Source organism: Morus notabilis, unplaced genomic scaffold (assembly GCF_000414095.1).
Source record: "Morus notabilis unplaced genomic scaffold, ASM41409v2 Scaffold161, whole genome shotgun sequence".
NCBI lineage: Eukaryota > Viridiplantae > Streptophyta > Magnoliopsida > Rosales > Moraceae > Morus > Morus notabilis.
The window spans coordinates 221,137-231,197 of NW_010357095.1; the positions used below are offsets into that span (position 1 = coordinate 221,137).

Sequence of the window (10,061 nt, forward strand, 5' to 3'; positions counted from 1 at the left end):
TTAATTGCAGCTATATTAGTTGACGTATTATCAAAAGTAATTGTTAAAACTTTATCTTCTATCCCATAAAACCCAAAAATTTCCATTATTGTACTAAAAATAGTTGTTGCGTTATGAGGATATAGACATAAATGAAAACCAATTATTCTTTTTTGTAAAACCCAATTCGTCATCAACGTAGTGCGCTGTGACACATAAATATCCAGTTTTATTACACCCCTCCCACAGATCAGAAGTGCAAGACACAGTAGCATTAAAAGTCCTAAAATTATCAATAAGAGATTGTCTCATTGCATAAAAAACTTTCATGCAATCAGAACGAGTTGTGTTTCTACTTACCCGTTTAAATTGTGGGCAAAAGGCTGTCTGGATGAATTCTTCGAATGAGGCATCATCTGCAAAAGAAAGAGGCAATTCGGCACTAGCTAAAAATTTAGCTAGTGCCTCACGAGCACGTTGTGCATCGTATGTAAAATTTTGTAACCCATGTGATGTGAGTGATAGTGTTTGTTGGCGGGAGTCCACACTCCCACCTTGGTGTAACGGTAGACATACTTTCCAATGTCTATCCAGATGACCAATACCCCCACCATTTTTATTAGAAAAATGCTTTTTACAATATTTACATACTGCACAAATTTCCAGCTCACCTATTTTTGGATTTGGTCGGGGCTCCTCGGTGAAATGCTGTCATGCGGGAGAAGTTCGCGGTCTTTTTCCTCAGCTGCATTCTCTAGCTTCCTCGTTGTATACTGAAGCATTATCCACCAGAGCATTTTCTGGTTCAGTGGGGGTGGGGTTGGAAGGCATCATTTCTTCCTCAAAAAATGTCTCCTCACCAAGCTCAGGAAGAGCAGTGAAATCAGGGAAGTTTGGTGATGCCATTTTCTGAAAATTAATAGAACTTGATTGAACTTTGTAAATGAAAGAGCTAGAAAATGAATTAACGCGAGAAAAAAGCTTAGAATCAAAATCAAAGAGACAAGTTGAGAGATAGAATGAGAGTGAGATGAGAAGATGAGAGTGAATTATTGTGTGGAATTTATGGTGGAATTAAGAGGTATTTATAGGAGATTTTAGGGTTGAAATTCAGTTTTTTTCCGTTGGGCCCAACGTGCGGCACATGACGGGCCTCCCATTTGGCCCATCACATGCCAAACGGGAGGCACGTGACGGGCAAAACGGGAGGCCCGTCACGTGCCGAACGTTAGGCCTGCGAATGGCCCCCTGGACCAAATGAAATGGGCTTCTTCGTGGGCCGTTTCGCGGGCCTGACCCGGGCCGAATCAGGGCTTGGGCCGGGCCAAATAAGGGTCGTGCCGCGGGCCTCCACGTGCTTGGGCCACGGGCTGAGAAGTTGAAGCCCAGCCCTAGTCCATTACACGTGCCGTGCTGGCACGGCCCGTAACAATAACGAACCAGGCCGTGCCGAATCAGGCACTATTACGGGCTGGGCCGGGCTGTCCATAGACGGCCCGGCCCATTTGACACCTCTAGGTATTCAAATTACCTTAAAATGAGGGAAAGTGAATCCCATGATAATCACTTTTCTGAGAATTTAAAAATTATAATTCTTGTATGGTAATATTGCGGATTCTCATTCACATCCTTAAGATTACTGCATACCAAACACCCCCTTAATGTTGTTTTTCCGCCGCCTTTGAGATGCTTTTTGATGGAAAAAAAACCACCCAATATCTTCGTGTGGGTTTCATGTCGTTTGTCGTGTTATAATCAACATTGCAACCCGAGGTACTTTCACCCGAGAACTAAATAAATAAACAGACAAAAACACGTACGATAGTTACTCATATGCAGAGTTAAACCCAAATCATTTATAAGCAATAAAAAAAAATATATGAGCAATAAAAAAAAAATAAGAGAGAGAGAGAGAGAGATTCTCAACAAAGCAAAGAAACAGAGTAAATCAACAGGAAAGCTCTCAACAACTTAGATAATGAAGGATTTCAAACGCAATATCCTATGCACGTGTTACAGGTTACAAACAATAGATTTCATAAACCAACTACACATACAAAATCTGTGTACACAAAAAGTTTGGTATAACCCATGAAAAACTGGTGGGAAGAAAAGTGGCGGCAGTATTTTATAAGACTAACACCGTGAGTATAGTTATGGGCATATTCAAGTTACAACAGCAATCCGTATCTGAACTATAACGCTCATGCCAAATCCTGAAGCAAAAAATTAGGTGGAAGTGCACAGGCAAAATTTTCATCAAACTAATAACATGTAATCGTTTCTTCAACCTTATGTCCTTTTCTATTCAACCACGGAAACCTCTCAACAACCAATATAACGAAGGTCTCAACAACAAATATAATGAAGGGTTGCAAAAGCATTATCCAATCAAGTGTGTTACAGGTCACACAACAATAGATCAGATTTCATAAACCAACTACAATTACAAACCGTGTTGTGTATATAAATTTGAGCACTGGACAAACAATTTGGTATGACCCACGATGGTGGGAGGCGGCCGCATTTTATACAAGTGACGCTGAGTCTAGTTATGGGCGTATTCAATCTACAATAGCAATCCGTATCTGAACTACAACGCGCATGCCAAATCCTGAAGCAAAAAAAGTAGGAAGTGCACAGGCGAAATTTTCATCAAACTAGTAGCCTGTTGCCGTTTCTTCAACCTTCTGTCCTTTTCTCTTCAACCTCGGAGCTTTCTTCTGACAAGGTTTCAGCACAGGCGTAGGTTCCACAAGCATCAAGCGGGACATGACGTATGCCAAGAGTTCTTCACGGTGGGAGAATGTGAAATCCAAATGGGCATACTCAAATTCGTTGTATGATACATCCACCCCTGATTCCTTCATCAACTTGTAGTGCTTCCTCACCATAGATGGACGGATCACCTTGTCCTTCCGTCCAGCAACCAGATCAACCGGGATGTCAATGAACTCGTAGTACTCACCGACGTCTAATGGTTCCAGAGATCCATATATCTCCATATTAGCAGACGCACTGCCATAATCATACATTCTGAATCGTCCTGAACGCTTCATCTGTGCAAGATGTAGAGCCACGTGAAATGATACTCCCGGCATATCATTCATATTGTAATGTGGCAAGCCTAAGACTCCAACCCAATTTGAGCTATCGCCGCCAACGACATAACTCATTAACGTTTGAACTAGTCCTCCAACAGCAGGGTAAGTATGGAAGTCCCGTGCCAACTTGTTCAGGAGCATACGGCAAAACCTGGTTGGTATGTATAAGCCAGGAAAAAGGGGTTCCAAAAGAGGAGCCAAAATAAGAAACAGACGCTCCACCACTGTGAATACTAGGGTGGAATCATCATGGAAACCGGCAGGTGACAACAAGACCAATCTTGAGAGTCTATGTGGCTTTTCCTGAATCCTTTGTGTTACAACGTACATCAGCATGGCTGCGCCTCCCAAACTATGACATACTGCACAAACCTTGTATGGCTGATCACCACTTGTTTCTTCCTCAGTATCTGGTTGACTAAGCTTCAATTCAAATGTTTTAACTTCGTGAATCTTCTCAATTAATGCAGGAATATCCTCAGTCCCGTGCTCATTGATGGAATATCGCCAGTACCTATATAAATTGCTCACTTAGCTATTGGATTGTAACAGATGATCGTATTCTGGGTGTCAAAAATTATGGACACACTGCAAATTCAAAGACCGGAAAGGACCATTAAACAGACACAACAGGACTCGTATACTTACTGTCGCAAGGATATATTTTTGTCAATATGCTCCCTAGAAACTAAACCACGAAAGTTCCCAAGGAAAACATCATATCCTGCAAAATATAGGCACTAGCATAACTAAATTTCCGCATTTCATTGCATAAAATGGAAATATCTTCAAGCCGAAAACAACAAACCTTGATCAAATGCTGCAAAAGCCGGTGAACCAACAACCCCATTGGACACCCAACTGGACCAATATATTAACAGATTAGGATTTAGAAAGTAAGCATATGATGATTGCAATATACTTCTAATGATAATCAAAGAATTTAAAAAATATTGACATGAATAGTGACTAAGATCTGTTCAAAGGGATTAATGTAAGAATGTTAAAAATGAGGAGATTTCTCCATGATGAATGCACAGAAATGGAATAGATTATGAAGAAAAGTATTAAAGGGCAAAACAATGCCCTCCGAAAAGATCTCTAAACCAACGTGAGGAGCAGAGCACTCACGAAACATCTTTTAAAGCTTTGCTTGGAGACAGCAGATAATAAGGCATCAGGGCCAACAGTCTTTTGATAGGTAGGTTTACCCAGATCTATCTGATAATCTAAAAGTTTTGGTTGGGTCAACAAGAGACAGGGAGAAGGTTTTCTTCCAAACTTCCACCACAACACCTAGCCAAAAATTTTGGGAAGTCAATAGATACTCTCTCGTTCAAATGGAATAAAGTGGAGACTTTCTTGTACTATATTGTAATATTATTTTAACAACAAAGAAGTTGGTGATGCTTCAGCTGTCCGGGTACAAGAGCTTTTGCCAGCACCCAAATAAGACTTAAGTCAATACCAGGCCACCATCACCTTTTCACCTACACGTAGGTTATGCTATTCATGCTAGGAATGCAAATAAGTAAGGACTTACCTCATAGATGAATCCAAAATCACCTACACTTAGGTTATGATATTTCATGCTAGGAATGCAAATAAGTAAGGACTTACCTCATAGATGAATCCAAAATCACCTACACCTAGGTTATGATATTTCATGCTAGGAATGCAAATAAGTAACGACTTACCCCAAAGATGAATCCAAAATCACCTACACCTAGGTTGTGCTATTCATGCTAGGAATGCAAATAAGTAACGACTTACCCCATAGATGAATCCAAAATCCCATGTTGTAGATAAACAGCTTTCCGTGAGTCGCGTCTGCAGAATCACATGTGATACAGTAAACATAAAATTTAAACAAAATTCAAACTTGTCTAGAGGAAGAGACTATACCTGGGAATTCTTTCCAAAAGGAGAACATAACCATCATTGGTGATCACACGAATCGCTTCATATGGATACCTAAAGATAGGTGAACAAGTAAAGAAATAACCTCAATAGGCAAATAACTACAGGAACAATCAACAATGGCTCAAAAATGAAAAACAGTTTTGAGCTCATTACCCTAGCTCTGTTATGACATCCTGACAAGTCCTAGCATCTGTATTCAGAGAGTCATGAAAAGTGGTAGTCCTTTCTGTAGGACATGGATCATTTTCTCCAAGCGTAGCAGTGGAAACAGAAGCTTCTGAAGGACTTCCATCATTTTCTTTACCAACACTGTCGTGTGAGGAATACCACCAAAATAGTAATCTGAAAGCCTTTGATGGTGAGAGAAGAAAATGTGCTACCTTGTGCACAACATCAAATATCGCTTCTATAGAGATCTCTATTGCTAGATGAAGATCCTATAGACCACACAATTATAAACACCAATAAAAATATGCAATCCCTTATTCTCTCATAACAAAATTCAAAAGGGAAAAACATTAACTAAAAAATAATCATAAATACTCCCTACAATTTATGGTCATTCCCAGTTGCCCTGAACTTTAAAAACTCTCGCTTTGCCTCCTAAATTTTAAATTAGTACCACTTTGCCCCCTTTGTCAGAATTTATGTTAAAATCAGACGGGAAAAATAAACGGTTAAGTGTGATCGTGTGTTCTTTTCTATTTGGCTTTCACGAAAATTCTAACGAAAAGACTGTTTGACCGCACTAACCCCTTTTTCCTGTTTATTTTTAATAGAAATTTTAATAAATGGCATAAAAAGGCAATAATTTAAACTTCAAGCAGCAAAGTGGGAGATTTTGAAGTTCACAGAGCAAAGTGGGAATGACACAAAGTTCAAGGGGCACAGATGACAATAATAAAAAAACAAGTTTGATAATGTAAACTTGGAAGATACCTCAACAACTCCGCGTCTCCTGTCAGTTGTGCGGTGAACAATATGATCCATAAGGGATTGTACTCTCTTAATAGAAGATACATTTGTTGAATGATTGCTTACTGGAGGGGAGTAGGATTGTGACCCACAACAAGAATACCGGAAAGCACGATACGGAATCCCAAGCATGAATTTTATAGGAAACAAAATCCATAAGAATAAATATCCAATCCATCCAATTCGACGCCTATCATACTTCGCAGATGTACTAGATCTAGAAGCTCGGGAACTATGCGTTGATGGAGATACAGGATATATACCAGCATCATTATCTTCTTCTCCAGATGAGTAGTCCGAGCTCGAAGTATCAGAATCCACCGAAAGCTCATGAATGAAATTATTGAAAGAGGACACTCCGCTGTACATCAAGGAAGAATGGAACATGTCAAAAATAATGCAAAGAAACTTTCTGCAGAAATAAATAAAAAACATTTTCTTTTACTAGGATATGTACACAATAAATCACAGAAAACAAAGTTATATTGAGTCATATAAGAAACAAGAGAAGACAACAATGTGCTGACTCCAGAGAAATGTTAATAGAATGATATCATTCTTGGTTGTAATAAGCAGCTGTCAAATGGGAGGGCCATGAAATAAATATAAATTGAAAGTTTTGAGTAGCTTGCATACAACACACACAGCTTAACTAAACGTCATCTCATTTGTGTTTCGTCTCAATTTCAATGGGCATTTCTATTAAAAAAGATTATCCTTATCCTAAACCATAATTTGTGATACATGAACATAACCAAATTTAATATAGTGGACATGCAATCCAGTATCACAAGATTAGTTTTCAACATTTTCCTCCTCATTAACATCCAACTATTTTCCTCCAACTAGTATAACCCAAAACAGTTTTTGACCACGAAAAGTATACAAGTATCACCACCAGTTTACATCTGGTTATTAGATAAAGCATGTAAAGTGAGGCATGACTATCAAGGCAACTGCAAATAGTTACTCTGAACAGAAAGTGCTGGAAAGTTTTTAAATGGGGAGTCCACGGTCCGTTCTCCCTCTAAGAAGCAGAAACCACAAAAATAAATATTAGAATTTCCACACAGATGAGGCTAAAGGATGCTACTGAGGAGTGGCATGGAGATCTCTGTCCTCAACTAACAGAGTTACCTACCAGTACTCCAAACGTTTATCCAATAGTCAAATCTAATGAGCAAATCACATGTTTTCTAGTAATGCAAAGAAGCATTACTCAAATTGACTTGTAGGTTAATTCAAGCAGATTCACTACATTTATTGTTTTCGCATCTCAGACAATGCTTTTCTAGTTGAAATTACATGAACGCGAAATTCATAACACTAACGACTACCTTTTAGGTAAGGTAAGTACTGATCTCTTCTCTTTTACTTTAATCTTTTGCAAATAAGAACAGGTAAATATTGTCGATGATATATAAATATTTTTACTTAGTCGCAGAGAGGACAGTGACAAAACGGGAAAGAGAGTTTCATGATATTTTAATCATTTTCCATGACATTGTTGTTCTCCTTACATTTTCTCTGAAATATTTGACCTAAAAAAGTACAATCTATGCAAAATTATGACCAACAATCAGCAAGGATGCTTGGCAAGGAGCAGTTTCAGAGAACTTATGACCAAATCGCCAAAACTTACTTTTCCATCCAGCGTGGAAATCGAGGGCCGCGAAAGGTCGGTCTAAGCTCCCAGCCATGAATGCCTTCGAGGATCAAACCCTTCCCCGGTAAAAGGGTCAACAGAAGTGCCGACACTCCATTAATCAATCTTGCAATGTTGTGCAGAGACTCATAAGTAAATGTCTTCACCGACCTGCACTAAAGACCAAAACAAAAGCAAATGTTCATCCATGATCACGCGGAATGTTGAAACATGTACCCGATAGTCCCAAAGTGCACTCGTATTGGAACAATTCAGTATAAACATTTAACTTTGACAGATAAAAGAGCTATAGCTGGTACAATCCCATCAGCCCAAGAAATTTTATTGGCGATACAGAATAAAAGAGGAGTCAATAATGCTTGTATGCAGATCCCACAGTACATATTTCTACTTTTGTAATCATCAATCTCAAAGCTTCAACTGAAAGTGCATTCAAAGTAACAAACAATGACCAAGCTTTTGGAAAATCCATTTCTCATAATCATCAATCTCCTAAGCTAAAACACCAGGCCAAAACTAACCAAAAATGCAACCTTGCTTGAGCACTTAAATAACTAACGAGTAATTAATTAGGAACACTTACATTTAGATAACGTAATCAAACTTTTTCCTCTCTTATTATCTTTCCGGTAACTTAAATCCTCGTAAATCTAGTAAATTCTAAAGCTTGCACTGATTACTTGACCATAAAGAGAATTTAAGCCCAAAAAAACATAAAATAACCACATAGGTCCAAATAATTACATTCCCAGGCTACTATTCAAACTTTATCAAATTCAACCCAAAAAGAAAAAAAAAATTGACGTAATCGCTATAGCAAATCAATCCAAGTAAACACGAACGAAATTCAAACTTTTAAGCATTCTCGTGTTTCATCGTCACAGCCTTAGCTTCCGATCTCTCTCGCTCATCAAATCAAACCAAATCAAAATAAAATAATAAAATCCCGGACGAAATTCCTATCACGAATCAATCCGAACTAATTCCGACGATCAACTCTAACCACAAACACCAAAATAAAAATAAAAAATAAAAAACATCAATTTTCAACCTGAAATCATCTCAAAACATCGAAAAACTCCCTAATGCCCACAATACCTCGCATATCATCAATATTTTCAAATATGCAAGCATAAATATGTTTAGACATCCATACATATATGTGTGTGCGTGTATATATATAATATAGACATATGAAGCTGAAGAAGAAGAAGAAAAAGGAAGAGGGCTCACTCTTTGGTAACAGCAAGAACATTGTCAACGAAACGGTGCATCATTGGAAGAACCGAGAGGTTTTTGGATTTTGATTTTCAGATATTCCCTCCCCTATCAACGCCGATTTCCAAAAAAATCCAAAACCAGTGAAACTCCGAAATTCGGGGATCGCCCGAAAGAAGAAGCGGTTAAATCGGACAAGAAAAGAAAAATAAATAAAAACAACAAAATTTTCAGTTCGATTGAGACTTTAATATAGCATTCATTCAATCATTTCATTTATTACCGACCCATATGTTTCTCCTTTTCCTTTCGGAATTCGAATAATCAATTATATTATTGATTTTTTAAAATTTTGTTTTATTTATTTTAGAATTTTTACAAATTATTAATAAAATAAGAGAAGGATGAAAGGACCGGCAATTCTTGCCGTTCAGACACAGCAACGCACAGAGAGAGAGAGAGGCGGTTAAGTATTAAAAAATGATTGTCTACTGGTTTGCGTACTCGCTTGCGCTTTATTAAACGTGGCGGGCAACTACTGGGTGGAGAGTTATGTGTCGTTTTCAGGTAGTGGGTTAGTGGATAGAGCGAACACGTAACTGTGAAGCGTGTATTTCGTGTCATTTTGTCATTGGGAACGTTTAAGGTGCGGCCCACGTGCATCTAGATACATCTGGACCGTTGATCTTTTGTAGGACCCGGTTATGCGCGTGGGTCCGATATATGCACGTGGCCTGTGATGTGGAGAATAGACGAGTGTTTATTTGAAGTCAGGAATCGTTCGAGGATTTTGAATGGACTTGGAAAATGGCCCGGAAAATTTATCACTTTCTCTAGTGTTTTTTTTTTTTTTTTAAGAAAAACACCGGTATTTTTTTATTTATTAATCGTTAAATGTATATTAAATTTAATTAAAAATAAAATAATATTAAAAATAATATAAATTTAATAGCTGATAAATAAAAAATATTGATATTTGAAAAAAAAAATAACATCAGAAAAATTCTCAATTTATAGACGAAAAAGATAGGAGAACAATATCTTTAGAAAAAAAAAAAAAGATGTGGACGAAAAAACTGACATCAACGGTGATATATTATTTAATTGAAGAAGTTTGTGATAGAATAGAAAATTTCTTTTACATCTAAATAAATATTATTATGTAAAATAAATTAAATACGAAATATAATAATAAT

General features: G+C 37.6%; 1 protein-coding gene across 1 annotated transcript; it reads right to left on the minus strand.

Annotated features, from left to right (window-relative positions):
- Positions 1 to 2,260: 2,260 nt before the first annotated feature.
- Positions 2,261 to 9,202, minus strand: LOC21395875. The gene is made up of 9 exons (XM_010089039.2): positions 8,881 to 9,202; positions 7,624 to 7,797; positions 5,946 to 6,342; positions 5,160 to 5,443; positions 4,989 to 5,057; positions 4,857 to 4,913; positions 3,892 to 3,944; positions 3,732 to 3,807; positions 2,261 to 3,597 (listed from the first exon to the last, which is right to left on the minus strand). The coding sequence occupies exons 1-9, from the start codon at positions 8,922 to 8,924 to the stop codon at positions 2,640 to 2,642; spliced, it is 2,112 nt and encodes a 703-aa protein (XP_010087341.1). The 5' UTR covers positions 8,925 to 9,202; the 3' UTR covers positions 2,261 to 2,639.
- Between the last annotated feature and the right edge of the window lie 859 nt (positions 9,203 to 10,061).